The sequence below is a fragment of the Polyergus mexicanus genome, unplaced genomic scaffold, assembly GCF_030449975.1.
Source record: "Polyergus mexicanus isolate NDT 795.1 unplaced genomic scaffold, iyPolMexi1.0 SCAF_11, whole genome shotgun sequence".
Classification (NCBI taxonomy): domain Eukaryota; kingdom Metazoa; phylum Arthropoda; class Insecta; order Hymenoptera; family Formicidae; genus Polyergus; species Polyergus mexicanus.
The window spans coordinates 8,906,609-8,928,944 of record NW_027223331.1 but is presented as its reverse complement, the minus strand read 5'-3'; the positions used below and the strand labels follow the sequence as shown (position 1 = coordinate 8,928,944).

The 22,336-nt window shown below is 28.9% G+C and overlaps 1 protein-coding gene across 1 annotated transcript; it reads left to right on the top strand.

Moving 5' to 3' along the window:
• Positions 1 to 11,055: 11,055 nt before the first annotated feature.
• On the top strand, positions 11,056 to 22,066 carry LOC138937641 (sialin). Its single transcript, XM_070304100.1, has 11 exons — positions 11,056 to 11,331; positions 13,773 to 14,124; positions 17,732 to 17,919; positions 18,003 to 18,133; positions 18,217 to 18,322; positions 18,660 to 18,744; positions 18,850 to 19,070; positions 19,160 to 19,306; positions 19,401 to 19,533; positions 19,657 to 19,898; positions 19,980 to 22,066. The coding sequence occupies exons 2-11, from the start codon at positions 14,100 to 14,102 to the stop codon at positions 20,199 to 20,201; spliced, it is 1,500 nt and encodes a 499-aa protein (XP_070160201.1). The 5' UTR covers positions 11,056 to 11,331; positions 13,773 to 14,099; the 3' UTR covers positions 20,202 to 22,066.
• The last annotated feature ends 270 nt before the right edge of the window (positions 22,067 to 22,336 follow it).

Genomic DNA, 22,336 nt, shown 5'->3' with positions numbered 1-22,336 from the left:
AATAAACTATTTTTTCATTAAGTACTTTTATTTTATACTTTAATCTGACATATTTTGATATAAAAAATAAAATATTTCGTAAAATATTCAGTTTTCGATCATTTTACCGTAATACTTCTATGTACAGAATAATAAGACAAATTAATTAGTGCCAAAAAAAACAAATAATTGTTTAAAAAAATACATTGTAAATAATTTTCTTAAAAACAATTTTTTTATTATACTAATTGATTTGTCTCATTATTCTGTACATAGAAGTATTACGGTAAAATTATCAAAAACTAAATATTTTACGAGATATTTAATTTTTTATATCAAAATATGTCAGATTAAAATATAAAATAACTCAAAAAGTACTTAATGAAAAAATACTTTATTATAGTGTTTTGGAAATCTCTCGATGTCAGCTACAAGAATACTAAATAAAAAATGGGGGTTTCCATTTAAGATTTTAAAGTTGACCTTCGCATGACCTTCAAATGATTTTTCAAGGTCAAATCATTGTCACCATCTTATGGCCCCCTTGAAGCCACACAACTTTTGTTTGAAACATTTTTCTCTTCCGGGCTTGGTTTTTGAGATATTCGACTAGATGGATTAAAATGGGCCACCCAATATATATGTATGCTTATATTGTAATGTTTATATATATATATATATATATATATATATATATATATATATGTATGCTTATATTGTAATGTTTATATTATTTAAAAATATTGCACAAAGCTATTATTTAAAAAAAGTGTGAAATTTACAAAATATGTATAAAATATACATAATAAATAACATGAATTCATCAGTAGAAGCAACTAATTCTGTATTTATTATTTGTTCAAATTACCCTCAATTTATATAATAATAATATTATAATCCTTCCGAAATATAATATAATTAATTATAATTAATATAATTATATTTACAATTAGTATTTACAAATTAATATAATAAACATAATTTTTCAGAAACTAAAAAGGAATACCAACAATGTAACGTTATTATTACAAAAATAGACACACAACAAACAGTACAAAAACGAAAACCGAAAGCATTATCTATTATTAAGTATGTTATCACAATTAGAACAATTTTTAATTAAAACTAAAAAAATTCTCATTAGTTTTATTGCTAAAAATGATTTTTTTAAATTTCAGTACCACGAATATTCTACCTAAGCCAGTTAAACGACGAAAGAATTAACAAAAAATATACAAGAAAACTGGCAGATGAACTATCTACGTCATCAACTATCTACGTTTTCATTTAATTATTGCAATGTTTAACATATCCATACCAAAGCATCATAAGCCAAAAATGTTTTTAAAAGTATATTAGTTCTAAAAATCGTATTATAAGTTAAAGCAAAAGATTCGATTACTTTTTGAAAGTTTTAACATAATTGATTTTTTTAGAAAAAAATGTTATTTTCTTAAATTTTGTTCTTGTAAAGCATTGTCATACATTGTGTTTTGTTTTACATTGTACTGTGATACATAAACTAGAATCATATTTTGTGATATAAAGTGCAAAATTATTGTAGTTATTACATCTTAATCTTAAATAAGAAGAAAACTGTTGAAATATTAAATAAATATTTATTGTACAACAGTATTATTTCCAGATATATTAGATATGTAATAATTTTAATTTATATTTTCAAAACTTAAAATTGAAATTTTTTATAATACTTTGCTTTTTTATAATATACTCTATTATATTTACTCTATTATAACTTACTCTACTATATTGTACTCTTTATAATATTATACGCAAAAAGATATTAATATTCTCTTAACAAGTATTAATAAATATTATTATTAAAGTTGTGAAAAAGAGCATCTATTTTATTTTATGAATAACAAATTATTAAAGATTATTATAAACTACACACATGCGCACACACATGTACACACAGATATTACCTGGCTAAGAATATAAATTTTTTAAGCATTATGCAAACACGTGTAAAGATATTAAGCACATTGATCCTTCTTCGATAAACACAGTAAATTAATAATAGCAGATGATTCCATAACATTTCACAAGATTCTGAAAGCGGAGACAATAATGATGAACTCTCGCTTAACCGAATTTCATGGTTTGTAAATGGATTTTCTCTTGATATGAATTTTCTGTCAGCTAAAGATTTGTTTTGCTGATTACTATGGATGCACAGAATATCACGTTCCCAGCTCCTTTAAAAGTTGGAAAAATTGATATTTAATAATCTAAATTAAAAGCATTATAAATTAGAATTTCATACACAAGTAATTTTGTGTAGAAATATTGCTTTAGCAGTAATACATACCATTACCAGCTACTAAACATACTACATTAAAATTTAATAAACAACAAATAATGTTCAGATTTAAAAACAGTTTTACACAATAAATGCATCTTTTACGATACTAGGATGTATTGCATGTACACAATGATGTGCTAACACCACTGAAAATAAAAAAGACTAATTAATTATTGAAATATTGATAAGAATATTACTGTAATATCACTAATCTAATCTCAGATTATTAGTAAATGTGTAAATGTACTAATCAATATTTGTAAATAACAGTAATGTATCTTATTATGTATAAAGAGGAAGACTTTACTTCAAATTATTAAAATAAGCACCATATTTGGACGAAAATGTGCTCATTCAACATGACTTTGTGAAAAAGACAAAAAATATTAAAAAATTTTAGGTATTGTTTCAAAACTGTAAAAGCAATATTAAAGCACTAAAACCTGACAGCGTGAGATTAGGAGATGTGTAATATCAATTCATTTCATAATAGAAATGTTACATTATTGAAATGTAATACCACAGATGAATAGACAGATAGCCAATGGCCCGGGTTAAGGCGAGACTGGTCTTTCTCACTGGTTTCAGCGCCATACCGTCATAACGGCCAATGCAGTAACTACGTTCTCAAGCAAATTGGCAATTACGAAGCGACGCGTTACGCGGCATGCAGATTTCTCGTTGCGTATAACAGCGTGACATAATATGCTTCTTCGAGCTACATTTATATTAATTTAAATAAATAAATATACACACACACACATACGCGCGCGCATATGTATAATAATAAAACTACAATATTAATATACATTAGTTAACAGCGATAAAAATAAGCTGAAATCAGGAATTAATATTTTTTTTACATTTAAGTATCACGCGCACATCTTGATTCAAAATAAGAGTCTCGAGACCGAAACTCGACTCTAGACACGCGCACGTTGAAATATCCGCTATCGCGACACGCGACGCGATTTAATGTGCGGGAAAATTGTAAATAAGCCAAGTCACAAATAAAGCTGATATTTATCTATTTATTTAACGTGGAAAATGTCTGAATTATTTAACTAAAGTACGTGTAGTTCCCGGGCGGAGCCTGAATTCCTAAATTCCTTCCGACAAACGATCCCAACTACCGTGCTTCTCCCGGAGGCACAACATAACATTTAAATACGATTTTTATGAAAAAAATATTTTAATACAAAACAGAATATTGCGCAAAATAAAAAATACTAGAAACAAGAATAAACATTAAATATTACTTATAAAATATTTACTATAAAAAAAATTAAATAATGAAAAATGTATCACTTAATAAATATTTTAAAAAATTTGTCTACAAAAAAATCAATAATGATTAATTTATAACATCGGAACAATAACATAATAAATGAAAGACAAAATCAGCAGAGCAATGAAAATCAATATCACATGTAGTAAAAAAATCAATAATGGATAACAGATTTACCGCGCAAAATAACAGAATAATGAGACAAATCAATTGGGGTATCAAAAATACATAGTTGGCTTTTAAAAAAATGTAATTTGCAACATGCAGGTGCATACTTCTTTTTAAAGGCAACCATGTGTTTTCTTTACATCTTTACATATATATATATATATATATATATATATATATATATATATATATATATATATATATATACTGGGTAGCCCATTTTAATCCATCCAGTCGAATATCTCAAAAACCAAGCCCGGAAGAGAAAAATGTTTCAGACAAAAGTTGTTTGGTTTCGAGGGGGTCATAAGATGGTGACAATGATTTGACCTTGGAAAACCATTTGAAGATCATGTAAAGGTCAACTTTAAAATCTTAACTGGAAACCCACATTTTTTATTTAGTATTCTTGTAGCTGACATCGAGAGCTTTCCAAAACACTATAATAAAGTATTTTTTCATTAAGTACTTTTTGAGTTATTTTATATTTTAATCTGACATATTTTGATATAAAAAATAAAATATTTTGTAAAATATTCAGTTTTCGATAATTTTACCGTAATACTTCTATGTACAGAATAATAACACAAATTAATTAGTGCCAAAAAAACAAATAATTGTTTAAAAAAATACATTGTAAATAATTTTCTTAAAAACAATTTTTTTTTGGTACTAATTGATTTGCCGAAATCACTCAGATGATCGAAATTGCACTCCGATGGAAGTAATTTCTGACAGCGTTTTTCCGGACATTATGGAGATCACGAATAAAAAGTGTTATCCTTCTGGAAAAGAACTTTTCAGCAATTTTGGAGATAACTTTGCAGATGACGATGAATGGCTCAACAATGGAAATTCACTTCCATTATTTCCATTTCTGGAGAATAATTCTCAAAAAAAAGTAGAAATGAAAGCGATCATGCTGAAAAAGAAAAAAAGTAAACAACCTCCAAAAAAGAAGTCTGCCTCCAAACAAATATATATTGAAAAATTGTCCGAAATCGAAAAATTAAAGAGAGAAAATTCGAGATTAAAGAAGCTTCTTATACAAAGAAAAAGAAAACAAAAGAATGTCACAGCAATTTTGCAACGTCACAATATTGAAGCTCAGAGGAAGAAAAACGTTTGCAAGTACAGTGTAAATGAATTTTTGCATGGAAAAAAATATTTAAAACCACTAGCGAAAACAATGATAAGGCTTCAATTACACAAAGGAAAAGCAGAATATACAAAAGAAGAAAAACAGCTTGCGAAATTTATGTTTTATTATTCCGCAAGTGGATATTCACGAATGAGAAAAGCAGGATTAAATCTTCCATCAGAATCTTCTGTGAGAAATTGGATTTCAGAAACAGAAATTCGACCGGGATTCTGAGAAGAAATATTTTCGAAAATTCAAGAAAATTTATCAAAACTACCATCTTCGCAAACACTTTGTTGCTTAAAATTTGATAAAATGTCAATAAAAAAATTTGAAGAATACAGTAAAAAATACGACATTATTGAAGGATTAGTAGATTTTGGACCTCTAGAACGAAGCGATCAACCAGCGGAACATGTTTTATTATTTTGCCTTGATAGTATTAATGCAGAAAATCCTTGGCGGCAAATAGTAGCATACTTTTTGACCGGAAAAAATTCAACGCATAAAGAAATTGTTCAACTCACCGAGATATGTTTGCGAAAACTGAAAGATATAGGAGCAAATGTTGAATTGATTACATGTGACCAAGGTGGAGCAAACAGAAAAGCTTTCAGTAATTGGAAAATTTCATCACATCAACCGTTTTTTTTATTGAATAATGAAACTTATTTTAGTTCCTTTGATTGGCCCCATCTTATCAAGCGGTTGATTAGTCAATTGAGATCGCATAAATATATTTACGTCAACGGAGAAATAATAATATCGTTTTATGATTTATTTGGAACGTGGCAATTTGACAGAAATTTAAGCACTTCAAATTTATTAAATCACATTACCTACGCGCACTTTTATCCAAATAATTTTGAAGCCATGAATGTCACAAGAGCTTTTCAAATGTTAAATGCAAGATTTGCTGCATCAATATCAACAGCAGGCCACAGTAATGTGTTGAAAAGTACTTCATGGGAAGCATCTGCGGATTTTGTATACAAAATGAATAAAATAATAGATGCTATGAACGTGTACTATTTAAATGATTGGAACGGAGAAAAGGGGCCGTTATCAAATGCTAATGCAATGGCTGAAGAATTATTAACATCTTTTATAGAATGGTGTTCAAAGTGGAGTATTTCTTCTAACAAGATGTCGAGACCTCCGTGTTTTGATGAAATGATTATGACTGTGCGAGCAATTTTATCTATGTATCGTTCCATCCAACAACATTATCCAGACTTCAAGCTCGCTACAGCACTATGTAACCAGGATTCCGTAGAGCATACATTCGGAAAAGTTAGAGGACGCGGAGGATTCAACCGTAATCCCACCGCGAGAATGGTACGGTTAACATTGCGCCATATATTATCAAGTGGATGTATTTACGGAAGTGGCAAAGGCAACGTAACTTGTCCAGAAACGCTTTCGTTAATGGAGAGTACATCGGAAGTTCGTGAAATGGAAGCTATAAATACTGTTCAATTGCAAAAAGAATTAACTTTTCCAATTGAAATGGATAATGACGATAATGATGATCTTATTGCGACAGCTTTTGAAGAAATAACGAAATATTCAGAAGAGAACTATTCCGACAACTTTATAATAAATATAATCGACAACAGTAATTCACCAGGGACATATGAAGGAAATGCAATTGCATATTTTGCAGGATATATTGCTCAAAATAATTACAAAAATACTAAGTGCGACAGCTGTCGTGAAACAAATATAAAAACACCGATGGAGGGATCAAATGATAATGAGATTTACATTCAATTACGTGAATATGGACACGAAGACGAAGATGGACCAGAAGTTGAATGGCTATCAAGGCCAACGGATGTATTTATAAATATTGTTGCTCTTCAACTTCAAGCATTCAACTTTTGTTATAAGAAATATTGGCATTTAAAAGATGTGAAAAGAAATCTTCTTGAGATTTATATAAAACACGTTCAGCATCATGTAGCTGCAGATTGGTTTGACCCAAACAACGAGTGCTATCTGCATAGAATCCAAATGTTGGACTTTATGATAAGAGTCAAGATATATGCAATTGCAAAAAAAAAATAACAATGGAAGGAGAGAAGGAATAAACATAGTTGGAGGATCAAAAGAAATAAGAACAAAGTGTCAAAAACTGAGGAACATAAAGCACATGTAAAAAGATAAAGATAAAAAACAGCAACGGATATCTCAAAAAATCTAAAGCTGGGATAAAAAAGCATTTTAAATACACAATACAGACTGCGCTTTGCTACAACTTTGCGCGCCTGGCAGAATGCCTGTTCAATGCCTTTTTTCCGTATGTATACATATATTTTATTACATTTATAAATACATAAATATATATTTATTTAATTATTACGTACAAATTTATTTAATTGTTTTTAAGAAAAAATATGTAATTTGCAACATGCAGGTGCATACTTTATTTATTTGATATATTTCAGGGTCACATTTTTTTACATGCAGATGATAAGGTATAATGGATTAAAAATATATTGTCATAATGCAACTCAGAGTACATTACACAAATATGAAGAACAAGTATAAATCTCTTTGAAAATGTATGCATAAAAATTAATATAAATTCTTCTATTTAAATCTTATTTGAGTCTGAATACAATAATTCTTCAAAAAACACGTGAGTATTTAAATCTTTCTTTTTATGCATTATAATTAGTAATATGCATATAATAATTACTCATTATTATAGATATCGATGTTTGGAGACTGGCTGATAACAATAGATATCATAATTTATTTCTGGTTTGCACGTAGATTAAATCGGAATTCATTATTTTATTATATTTGTGGCATAACACTAAGAAGGATTTTATCCCTTATAATTTTAATATATATATATATATATATATAAGGAAAATTAAACCACAGGTAACTAATTTATAGTTGATTTTTAAAATTTTTTATATTTTTAATATTTTTTATATATTTATTCAAATTATGTAATGTTAATTATCATATTTTACAATTTACATTCTACGTTCTAACAATTTTTATATACTTTTTATATAATGTATAAACGCAAATATTGTACTTTCAATTAATAATAAAATGTATTGCTACGTTTTTATTTGTTGTTTATTTAAAAGAGACTTGTCTATAACACCGCAATATGTATATACCTATCATATACCTACCTATATAAAATAAAAATTTATTAATAGCAAAATAGAGATATATAAATTTTTTTAAGTTTATAAGATGTATGGTAAGAAAATAACATTTATCAGAACATAAAATCAATAAACACAAAGAAAAGTTTCAAAAAGAGAGTTTGGAGAAAATAAAAATACATAGACGACCTTCCCGGGAAAAAATAGATTAAATGTAAATAGATGTAATTATATCTAATTAAATCTCGTTAATCTAAAAAATGAAAAACTTAAGATCTACTTAGATGTAAGCATATCCCCAAGTAGCAAAGAAATGTTTAATAAATGTTTAAAGCTCATTTTTAAAGATATTTTAAAAATGTTTATTAATATTTTATCAATAAAATATTAAAAAATTAAATATTTAATAAACGTTGAATCAAGACTTATTTTACATAAACGTTAAAATAGAGTTTTTTTAAATAAAAATATATAAAAACAGATTTCATTCATAATTAGAAACGTTTTAAAAATATATATCTTAAAAAATAAGTTTCAAACATTTATTAAACATTTCTTTGCTATTTGGGTCCATTTAGATCCAGATAGATCTATCGATGCAGATCTATTTCAAAAATAGATCTGCACCAGTAGATCTAAATAGATCATCATACGTATACTTAAATCTTAGTTGATCTTTGAAGATCTACAGAGATTTAGATAGATCTATCAGTGTAAATCTACATAGATTTATATCGATCCACTTACAATTAGATCTAAATTGTTACATAAGTAGATCTAAAAATATATAAGATATATATGCTTAAATTTAAAAGTAGATCTTAAGTTTTCCATTTTTTACATCTAACGAGATTTAATTATTAGATATAATATTATATCTATTTACATTTAATCTATTTTTTTCCGGGTTTACTAAATAATAGTACTTAAATTTAAAAAATAATATTGTTAACATTTGACGCTATTTAAAGTATATAAATGTATAAAAAATATATACGAAAATAAAATATATTCCTAGCATTAATCCAAGTATTTTAATAGTTTCTTTTTTTATCGGACGCAAAAAACAAATTTTTAAATGCAAGCGATATTGCATTGTATAATTTTATTAAAAATTATTGAAAGAAAAACTATAAGTATTAGTATTATCATATTTAAAATAGTTATGTTAAAAAGTCAAATATTACATATAGATAGCCAAGAAGCAAAACTCTGACAAAAATAAATATTGGAGTGTAAATCAAATGTAAGGAAAAAGTGACAGAAGCGTAAACGAAGCTTCTAGAAGACAAAAATTAAAACAACGAAACGTAAAAAGAACGTTTCTTTTACGTTTTGTTGTTTCAATTTTTGTCTCCTAGAAGCTTTGTTTACGTTTCTGTCACTCTCTCCTTACATTTGATTTAAGCTCCTTTGACTTAACGAAAACAGTTTATGACAGATAAATTAATTATTTCAACAGTAATATAAAAGTTAATTATTATATATTTTTTATATATATATAAAATATATATAATAATTAACTTTTATATTACTGTTGAAATAATTAATTTATCTGTCATAAACTGTTCTAATTCGCCGGCCGCTTGCCACCGCTGCAATATCGCGTCACTGATCTGTCTATTAATCTCATGTTTATTCTCATCATTTCATCTCTCACACTGTCACACTCGTCTCGCGGTCATTTAGTCCGGATTTGCACCTAGAGGCAAAGTCTATCGACAAAATTAGATATATTTAGTCTGGACTCAAACCAGGGGCATAGTCTGTTGACAAAATCGGATATATTTAGTCTGGACTCAAACCAGGGGCATAGTCTGTCGACAAAATCGGATATATTTAGTCTGGACTCAAACCAGGGGCATAGTCTGTCGGTAAGGGGCATAGTGTGTCGATAATCTGAGCACGGAAATGGCAGTCTCGCCTTAACCTAGGCCATTGGCTATCTGTCTATTCATCTGTGGTAATACATACCTTTATATCTCATTTCTCGCTTGATGTGTTATCCGTCAATAACTATAAAATCTGATGACAGATTTCCTAACCTCATGTAATACTATAATATTAACAATTAAAACTTTAATATTTGTTACAGAGTATCAGTTTTTTAGCTTCAATAAAGTAACGATTCAGAATATTTTAATTGTAAGAATATGTTATACATAAAAATTAGTGTAATAAATCCATACGTGTCTATGGTTGCGGTCGAGAAGACGCTAGAGATGCTTCGAAGCATTACATTAATCAATCAGAATAAAGAAATCTTTGCTCTGAATCATTTGTCCTGATTGGTCAATCAAATGCTTCGAAGCATTTCTAGCGTCTTCCCGACCGCAGCCTAAAAGTGCGATGTCCAATCCTGCGGTGTCCAATCGTGCGATGTCCAATCAGTGTTGTTCTCGGAGACGCTTTTTTCGCGCATGCGCATTAAATGTGTCCTTTAGGTATGTATCACGTTTATAAGAAAAAGGGTGCTATGGAACCTCTACTGAGATAATATTAAAAATAAAGGAATTAAATGATCTGCAATATAAAAAGCAATATTATGTTCCGAAAAAAATGCTGCTAATTTTATTTCCGCGCGTTTAACTTTATCATTATGCAGACCATTGTTATTATTATGATCGGGGCTTTGAAGATTTACTTGTTCTATATGTTTGGCCTTTTGCGAATGCCGTATTAAATTTGTTTTGCTACATCTGATGGTAGTATTGCATAAATTGCAAAAAGCTTTGGATGGGGAGCCAACCATCCTTTAAAATTATCTTCATCTATTCTTTCTTAATGGCTTCTTTTTTGTTTTTATCCTCCATACTAATAAAAAAATAATATCTATTTATTATTATTTACCTAGCCTATGCTTAGCCTCCTCTGAAACCCGCGCAAAACTTTCGCGCCTAATTGCCCTTGTGTGCACACTACATACTAACTATATACGCCGTCGCTGGATTTCTCTACCACTGCGCTGCGCATGCGCGAAAAAAGCGTCCCCGAGAACAACACTGCTCCGGTCAGTTGTGCTCCAACCGTTCGTGTTGTCGGTCGTTTGCGCCCCGAGACCTTTCGTAATTCCTCCAACGAGAGACATTCTCACTAAAATCCGACATACATTTGCGACCGATTAAAGCGAATACGTGCGAAATACCACGTGTCAGTATCTGTTGTCCCGATCGCGCCAATTCTGTCAGCGAAATTCTGCTCCCTTTCGGTTTATCGATCCCCGGACAAGCCATTTTCGCGCCCAATTTTTTCACGTGCAACAAGCACGAAGAGAACATCTTGGAAGATTGAGGTTAGTCTTACATTTACTGTTTGAGTCATTACTGAGCCGAATGAAAGCCTTTTATCGCTAATGATAACAGCGTTAGTAGCATCATCATATACATTAGATTTAATTCTTATTATTGTCCATTAAAGCAAGTCTCCAAGAAACGACTCGAGAGTTTCGAAGCAGTATACTACTTTATCGAAAATTTTATAGTTATAATTTTAAGTTGTAAATTGTGTAAATAATTATATAACAACAAAATTGCGTCCAAGAGATACAGCAAATGATAAATAATTTTTTTTTTATATTATTTAATTAATTCTCTATTGCTTATAAAAAATCGCGCGATTAAATCAGAAAACTGTACGTTCGCGAAAAAAATAACTATAATAAAAAAGCTTGTACAGTTGAACAAAATTGATGCTTTTTTCTCGACGTAATCTTGAGTAAGTCATTTGAAGAAGTAATTATTATCGCTAACATAAACAGAGTCCGGTTTTATACAATATTCATAAATCACACTTTGTTTTGTGTCCCGAGGCAAAATTAGACAGACGACTTTGCCAAGTTCAATGAGTATATGTCAAGGAACAGACACGTTGACGTATTACGTCAGACAATTCATAAATATTATATCGAAAATGTATACGTACGTACATTTAAAAAATGCTTATCTCATACGTTATCACAATTATAATCATTTCGCGCGATATATCGCCTTGACGTAACGAAGGATAGGGACATACCATATGACTTGTCAGATAAATTTTACATAATATGTTAATCACAAGAGTATAATATTATATTTTCACAGGGAGAGAGACAAATCTTTTCTTTAAAAGAAAAAAAAGAAAACAATTCTCGAAAAATTGAAAATATTATTTTGTCAATGAAAAATAATAAGATCGAATAATGCCACTTTAAAACTTATTACTTTTAATGCACATTCTATCGTTCGATTCTCGTGCTCCTCTTTGTAATTTTATTTATAGCTGTTATCGTTGCGTGTAATATTTTTCTGCAATCCAATTATATCATCATTATATGAATTACACGAGGTCACTTGTTTCCACGTAAGCTCGGATAGTTATATTCCAAAATATTTAACGTAACTCTAATAAAAATTGAAAAATAATTGCAAATTGTGAAATTACATTTCGAAAAATCTAACGTAACTCTGAGAAAAATTGAAAAAATATGGCGTTCGCAAAATTATATAATACCGATAGCTTTTTTTTAGGATAATTGTTTTTGCGAAAATATTTCGGAATGTAGACAGCTGTGCGCGCGCAAACATCAACGTGTCATCAGCGACGACTCATTTTATCGGCAGCCTATAAATATATAATTCAAGTGTTTGACATATCGCATATTGAATAATATTTACGAGCGTAAAATCTCTATACCCCGGAAGCATACTTTATTAAAATGATTTAAGATCAAATATTCTCTTATTATTAAAATGAACAGGTCAGTGAATGATTAATGTCGAGAAATATTACATATTTCAAAGATTTAGTGAAAAAATCAGCTACATCGATTTTTAAGAAACTTATTATTTTGTATTACTATATAACTTGTATTTTCTTTTTTTATAGAAAAAGGAAATAGAAAATTAACTTGGTATTGCGTGCCTTTCTTATGTTACGGTCAATATGGGATCGGCATATAAAAGATTAAAACTGAAATGAAAAGATCCAACGTTGAGAGCGCAGTCAATGACAAGCAAGTCCTGGATGAATGTCTTGAGAAAATTAATAACTCGTAATTCAAATCGGTCGAAGAATGAATTAAAATCTGTTAAATATATCGTATTTTTCGTGTCGCTTTCGTCAATATTAATTAATATTAACGCAATTGACAATTCGTCAATATTTCAAGTAGCAATATTTTAATATTAGTTAATATTGACATACAATTGTTTACATTTGTCTCTCTCTGTTTTTTTTTTTTTTTTTCGAAATATCTTTTAAAACATTTTTACTTTATTTCATATAGACAAAGTATAAAAGGGATATAATGTAACTTATTTATCAAATCGATAACTTTGTAGGCAATCAATAAATTCGTTAATGGGAAATTTAATCTCTACGGAAGTTCTATAAATATATAAATACATATCAAATATGGGAAAAAATTCGACAAATATAAATAAGAACGGAAAAAGAAACCGAGACTAAAAATTTCTGTAATAATATCTTTTCTCAGTTATACGAGAATTTTTAATTATATCGAGAATTTCGTTAAAAAATATATTTAAAAAACTAGTAATCAAGTTTCTGGATTTATATGTACTCCATATATTTGAAGTTGACATTGTCATACTATTTAGATTTAATGCGCCAAAATTATGACTTGTTGCGCAAGCCCGGCTATTCTAATATCACGACGGCAATTTAAATATAGAATTTTCGTTGTGGCGTATGTGCTTCGAGCGTGACGAATAAATGTGGCGTATTTTTCAGGTGTCCTCGTGATCATCCCGGAGAACGCTACGTCGAGCACGTCAACACGTGTGAAACACGCGTCTCATTGTAAGTAATAGGAGCACCGTCGTCGCGTCCATCGACTTCAAATTCGCGAGGCGGCATGACGCAACGCAATCGGTGAATCGATTAAACATCGCGAAAAAAACGAGCAGTCGCGAAATCGACTATCATCGATTGACGAAGAATCCACGTTTTAGTGGCGAAGATCGAAATCTCTCTCTTCTTCACATCGCACTCACATAGTGCATCTCGTTCTCACGCTGATAATACAATTGCATCGATCGTGCGTGACAAGCAATCAGAATGGCTCTCTTCCGGAAATTCAATGGTAAGTACTTGTCAATTGACAATTATTGGTTGTACGATACCACAACTTTCTCTATTTGTTTATTGTCAATTTATATTTTTATTAGTTTATTGTACTTTTTTTTTTAAATGTAGTTTACCGATTTTTTAATTTTTGTTACATTTTCTATTTTTCTCTTTTTCAAATATTTATAATTTCTGTTATTTTTATTGTTTAGTTTATAGTTTATTGTTAAATTTTATTTTTAGATTACGTATATTTAAAACACTAATTGAAACTTGTTTAGTTATAACTAGTACGCAGTGATTTTATAAATATATTTTATATATAATGCATACGTATATATAGGTACAAAAAGATTAATAAATATTTCTTACTGATAGTCGTAACCGTATTTTTGCATAGAGATTATTTTTGTATATTTAAAACATTGAAATATATATTTACTATCTATGATACTTGGAATATGAATAAAAAAAATATATCAGTTTATAGATGAATAAAATATTTGCTTCCGAAATATCGATAGTTCAATGTTCAATCTTCGCCAATATATATTGGCAAGTACTCTTTAGACTTTGGTAAACAAATTCCAAAGTCTTTAATATATATGTTTCAGCACAGTTATACACAGTTTAATACAAAATATGAATAATGTGACAATTAATTTAATATTATAGATAACTGAGACTTTTTACAAACATAAAAAAAATTATATTTCTCCGAATTATGTTTTCGAGGGAAGTTCCGTAACATAATTTCCACGAATGTCATATCATCACTGACACAGATCTGTTTAGTCCTAGGTGATAAGCATCATCTCGAAAATGATAAGTATTTATAACTGTATTATATAAATGTAAAAAATATTATATAAATAATAAGTATTACATGCCTACGTATAGATTCGTGCAAAAATATCAGGGAGACATAAGTAGCGCACGTAATGTCGGTTTCATACATGCGACTTTACGGCGCGCTATTTTGCTATCCAAACGGAAATTAGCAAACATTACGTATGATATTACGCAGCTGCATATTTGTCGCACGCAGCGTATAATATTTTTTTCGAACGAGTGACGTACAAGCACGTCTCAACTTCAAAGTACATAGTGTCCGTAACACGAGCTTCTATTTTTCGCTGTTCACTTTGCAGAAATAGACCTACGGAACAGATATTGCGCGTTCAATATTCTGGCACATTTTCCGTTCTTAATTTAAAAAAGAAAAACGCGAACTGATACAGGATTTATCGATCGCGTACAAGGTCTGCGTGTGCCAGAAGCATCGATCTTAATCTTGACAACGCATTCTGACAACGATTTTAAATCAGATCTTTCAATGAGACTCTTTTTATTATTAGAGATAATATTATGAAAAAAAACTTCTTGTAATAATACTTCTTGCCTTTTCCATTACATATCTTGACAAATAAATATTTAATTAAAATTTTCTTAAAATTAAATCTACTTAAAATGTTAAGAAAGTTTAATTTCCTGTATGAGAGTTTCAGAAATTTTTGTTTAGATAGATTTGTTATTAATAAAACGAAAGATTGCAATGGAAAATCTTGAATAGCTATATAGCCGTACAAATTATTTATTAATGAGGTGAATGATTTGTATTTAAACATGTATACGAAATCACTTGAAATACTATATCATAAATGTGTGACTTCGCTACTCAAAGATATTTTCCATGGTATAAATATTATCACGATTGATATTCTTGATGATCTACCGGTGTGTAATTATCATAATTATGATAAAAAAAGTTTAAAAAAATATTATGCAACTTGAAGAGCGTGTTGATCTTGAAATATTGTTTGCTTTGATGTTTTGCATAATAGTTTCGTATGTGTCTTTTTTTGAGTTGTAACTATTTTTTTTTTTTAGATTGTATTTGTCATTATATTATTATAATGAATAAAATGTATTTGTCATTACATTATTATAATGAATAATGCAATGTCGTATTATTTTTGTATCAATGTTACATTTAAATACATATAAATTTTATCTTTGTACACATACACAATTACTAAAAATTGAGAACATGGAACAAAAAAAATGGAAATAAATTGTTCAATCCAAATAATATATAATACAAAAATAAGAAAACCGATATACCAAGAATTTTAGAAAATTATACAAGAAAAGATTTAGGAAATTGTAATTTTTTTATTTTACTTTTCTTATTTATTCCTCTTTGAGTCTCTATGAATCTTATTTATCATTAAAAAGTAACGCTGTTTATGACGTTGTTTATGACGCTGTTTATTAAAGAATTTTAACAAAAATTCGTTTTGTCTAGCAGACTATTTACATGATGAAAATTAGAAAGTTGTGAAATTGTTAGTCTATCAAATTTTTAGAGAATATTTAGTTATTTATCGATATTTATCGATATATTTAGGTATAATTATTTTATTGTTGCAAAATAATTTGCAACGATTCATATACCAGTAAAATATATTGCTCGTATCAGAATGTGCAACCGGGTTTAATTTAATCTCTTAATAACAGTTAATTTAAAGATCAAAATATATTGTAACGTGCGCGATATGAAAAGGATGAAAAAGCTCGTATTACGAAGCGCAAACTAATGTGCTATCGATCCGATTTTCTTTTATCATGTTCCGTAATTATCAGCAATCCAATAACACTACGCATAATCATTAATACGAGAGAGAATGATCGTTCGATCAGGCAGATAACCTTCTGGAATTTATAACCTGCTCCAATATTTTTCCTTGAAATTCTCTTGAAACATAATCAGAGGATTGGCTGCAAGCATTAACAAATTATTTAATTTTAAATAAAATTCTAATTAATCTTACAATTTCATAGACATAGTATATTATTAATAATATATTAATGACAGATGATATGTATTTATCTGGGTATTTATTAATATGTGTCGTATTAAATATTGATATTAATAAATAAAAATTATAAATAATAGATACATAGAAAGATAATATAAATATAAATCGACATAATATCGTAAGTCGAACAAGTAATCGCAGCTGCTTTCGTGGATATTATTACATGTAACAGAATGCGAGATATTTACAGTGTAAGATACATGTTATTCATTTTTTATTTAAAATTATTAAGTCTTATATGCTGAGAGATTCAAAGGTCAGAATCTCGACTTTGTATTATAGTAAAGCAAGAGCTATACTTACGCTTGTGTGCATTATAATATTCGATGTGAAATGTATATACAAGTGTTTCAATAAATAAACTAATATTAATAGAAAATTTATATGGGAGATTTAATAATAAGTTGCAGGGAAGATTTAATAATAATAATAATAATAATAATAATAATAATAATAATAATAATAATGCTATAATAGTAATACAATTTAAAATCGATTAATTGTAAGAAAGAGAAAGAATCTCTATAAATTATTAATCTAAATAAACATGAGGCCGCAATATGTATTTTAATATTATGTTTAAAAGTATTATTAAAGGTAAACACTTTATTTAGCTATAAAAATTATTAATATAGATTATGATTATTATCGTATCATTGAAAAATATTATATCACATTGAGCAAATTGTCGCAATTTGTTCCAATTGACTCTTTAGTAACAGACATTCGCATGTATTACAGAGAAGATTCCTCGAAGAGGGATTCTGGGGGCGATGATGTTCCTGGCCTGCATGTTCTCCTACGTCATTCGTACCAATCTATCCATAACTATTGTAGCTATGGTAAATGTTACGGGCAAAGACGGTGGCTTAGGTCCAGCGTGCAGTGTAGCAGATATAAAAACCAATAAGACAGTCGTGCTCAAAGATGTAAGTTGGTGATCGCGAAATTTATGTAGAAACTTTCACAAAATTATACTATAAATATATCTTTGTTATATTTTTTTTTTTAGTTTGGAGAACGTTTCGAATGGAATCAACATATTCAAGGGCTGTTATTATCAGGATATTTTTATGGTGTTCTACCAGCTAGTGTACCCGCTGGACTCTTAGCCGAAAAATACGGAGGTTCTAAAGTAGTGGCGTAAGTATAATTAAAAATACATTTTTTTTTAATAACCTTTAATTTATCTCCGGTTGGTTATTCTTGGCCCTTTCGTGACACAGATTCGCCACATTAATACCCGCAGCATTAAATCTTTTGATGCCATGGGCTGCTTCTGTTCACTACGGTTTCGTCTTTGCACTTCGTTTTATAATGGGATTTTTCGGAGTAAGTTGTCCAATCATCTGTACGTTTTTTAAGTATATTGTGAGATTAAGTGTTATTTTAATAAAACATGAATTTTCCGTATTCAGATACTATACTTATTGTTAGTTTTGCGATTTTTACATCTAGTTTTAATCATCATAGAGATAGAGTATATTTTTTTTAGTCATAAACATTTTTTAGCAAATTTGAAATACATTTTTTTTTAAATATATAATTAGTTTTATTTAATTTTTTGTAGATCTCTTAATAAAGAAATATATTGTTTATGCTTCTTCTTGTATAGTATATTTTCAACTCAAATATGTAAATCCTTAGTAAGAATAATATTAATTCTTAGGGCGCCGTTTATCCTGCTCTTCATGCGATGATTGCTAGATGGGTGCCTCCTGGTGAAAAGGGCATGTTTGTGTGGACTATGCAAGGTAATTCTTATTTAGGTCTTTCTTATTTATTTTCTTTAATATAAAAAGTTTCTGAGATGTAATAACATGTAATATCCACACATATGTTGTTTTGCTTTTTTCAAGGTGGTCCGTTCGGAACCGTTGTGACATTCGCTTTATGTGGCGCGGTGATCAGTGCTTATGGATGGAAAATTGCATTTTACGTTACAAGTGGGCTTATGTTAATTTTTTATGTTTTATGGGTATACCTAATATACGATACCCCGGACTCGCATCCCGGGATCACCGAAAAGGAGAAAAAGTATATAAAAGAACAGATTGGCACTAGCGTCTCAAAGCAAAAGGTTTGAAATATATTTTTCAAATAAAATACAAAATAATGAAAAATAAAAAAAGGAATCATAAAATATACTAACATTAATATTTTACACAGGTCCAATTACCAGTGAAGGCAGTCGCTACATCTGCACCGTTCTTAGTATTACTATGGTCTCACTTTGCAAATATGTGGGGTATATATTTCATCGCTACAAACGGACCGAAATACACGTTGGAAGTCCTTGGCTTCAACATGAAATCGGTACTATTTTCGTGACAAATCTATTTCGGGAAAAAAGTTTTATAACATTATACTTTTATCTCGTTGTTACTAAAGATGTTTATTTTGTTTATAGGGTGGCGCAATAACCGGATTGCCTTACATAGCTAGATTGGGCGCCGGAGTATTATTTGCAGCAGCGGGTGATTATGTGCGAAGGAAAAACTTTTTGACTCTAGGCTGGATAAGGAAGTTATTTATGCTTTTCTGTAAGTAATTTAAAACAATCTTAAGAGTTGAGTATTAAGAGTTGAGATGTCGTAATGTATGAGCGTATGTATGTATAAACAATTGTTAATCTAATCAATAATTGTTGCATATTATATGAACAGCTCATATAGGACCTGCAGTTTGTTTGATAGTGATGACATATGCCGGTTGCGATGCCACAACTGCGATGATAATGTTAATACTGGCGTTGACCTTCAATGGAGCTGCATGCCAGACCAACTTACAGAATCATCAAGATTTAGCACCGAACTATGCTGGTTCTTTGTACGGAATTATGAATACATTCGGTAGTTTCCCCGGATTCATCATTCCACCCATTATTGGCGCTTTAACCAATGAGAGGGTACGTTATACCTTTACATTAAAATTTTGTCACAAATACATATATATTCTAAAACTCTGTTTACATGATTTCATATTACAGAACGGAATTGAAGAATGGCGTGTAATGTTCTGGATATCGGCGGTAGTATTTACATCGGCAACGGTACTTTTTTGGCTATTCGGATCGGCGGAAATTCAACCGTGGAACGATACGACTCACACTAAAGTACCTACTATTGCCGAAGAGGAAAAACGAATAAACGAAACAATGACGAAAGATACGGCGATCGATACGGAAACCGAAGAAAACGAACGTCTCTAGTGACTTAGAATATAAAATGAAGGTAATGTGTATCCATGTCTGTACACAAATTAATAGTCTATTGTCAAAAAGAGAAAGCATTTGAGAATAATGCAAATTTTGACTCTCTGTCAAAAAATGTTACTATTATGTCATATTTTATATACCAATTACAACCAATATTTGTACAACTTCCTATTGTTAAACAATTTTGGATACAAAAAGAATTATCTCCTTGTTAACGCATATTGAAACCTTGAAATGGAAGAATTAAAATTATGTACAGGATATCTAATGTAGAATATTCAATTATATTTTAATATGTTTAGAATATTTGCGCTCCCCAATTACAGATACATATTGATAAAATATCACGGCAGATTTTTTGTATTTAATCCGATTTATATTTCTTTAGATGCGCGCGAAAAAGTTTTTCTCACGCTCTTTTTTTTATTGCTACCGCGTTTAAGACTGTAGGATGTTTCAAAAGATAAACACGTTTTAGATTTTATATATAATATTTTTCATAATTCTCACGCATTTGTATTGTCTCGAATATTTAATTATAAGTATTTATATATTTGATATTACGCTTTCGTATCACGTGTACTACTTATATTTTATAACGTCACAGTCGTGTCATCATAGCTAAAAGAGTTATAAATGTGGTATTCAAACAATGTATCGAAATGTAAGAATACTCTGTAGTGCATTTTTTTATTTTGTGCCAAAGTATATGTATTACGTTATTCTCATTGAAAGGTCAACGAAACTATGATCGGTGAATCTAATGGTAAGCATAAGGAACCTTGGCATTGTCTTCGAATCAATAAATGGCTGAGGTTAAGTTAGATATTATAAATATTTTACGCTAGGCACATTAAATCGTCATGTATATCTTTCATTATACACAATAAAGCTTTCATTGCGTGAGACGATTTTATATAATATATTATTTTATATACAATATAATAAACGATGTGATATATATATATATATATATATATATATATATATATATATATATATATATATTCGCAGTAATTTACGTACATACCAATCTTCGCTTTAATCGCGACCAGTGATATATTAAACGATCTGTAAATCGTTTAATATATCATTTTATTTGTGAACATCTCGAATAAATTGGGGCATTAGATGATCATGGAATTGTACTCGGATCACGAAGCGTCATGAATGCGATGATAAAAGTAGCTTATCCTCTAATTTTCGTTTGTGAGATCTTTCTTGTACATCCAAAGAATGATCCGGGAAATCGTAAAATTGAATCACTCACATCCGAAAAAAAACATTGCACTTGTGAATAGGCGAAGAAAAATATACATTATGTTCATAGATCATGAAAAAATGTATGCAACTATGCATATGCGTTTGTTATAGAAAATATAAAAAACAATAAATGTCGTTCCTATATACTTTAAAAAGACAATCATTATTCTAATTGACCTATTTCGACGCAATATTTGTTGTTTTGTCAATAATAATGTTACTATGCATATAGTTACTTTAAAATCTGTGTAAAGGAAGTGTTTAGCAATAATATTGCGCACGTAACAATCATAAAGGAAAAAGAATATATGAAAATAAAACTCGCTGTTTTAAATTAAATTATTTGTGCGCATATATATGTGTCATAATGTTATTAATTGCAGAGTTGTATATGTTATTTATAGACATATTTTAATATAGGTTTATTAATTAAATCATGACTTACGACAGCATTTGTTTTATGAAATTCATATATTGCGAATGATACTAGATGATACATGTACAACAAATGATTGAATATATTTTGTGCGATTTCTTATATAAAGAATGTCATATGTATCTCTAAAAATGTAATTAAATTTATTATAATTTATTAGCTGGATCAAAAAACTTTTTCTTGTTTCTTGATGGTTTCTATATTAATAAACAAAGAGAAATGAACAAATCTTTTTATCAATTTATTTATACAATTATACAATTGCACGCATATTTTTATATACCTGTATATATCATCTGCATATTCAATAAAAATCATTATATATGATCTCTATATACTAAAATCTTTTTTTTTGTTATTTTAAAACCAGCAAAAAAGCGCTTAATGCGTACGTGACGTTTTAACACAAAAAGATTAATTCGATTGATTT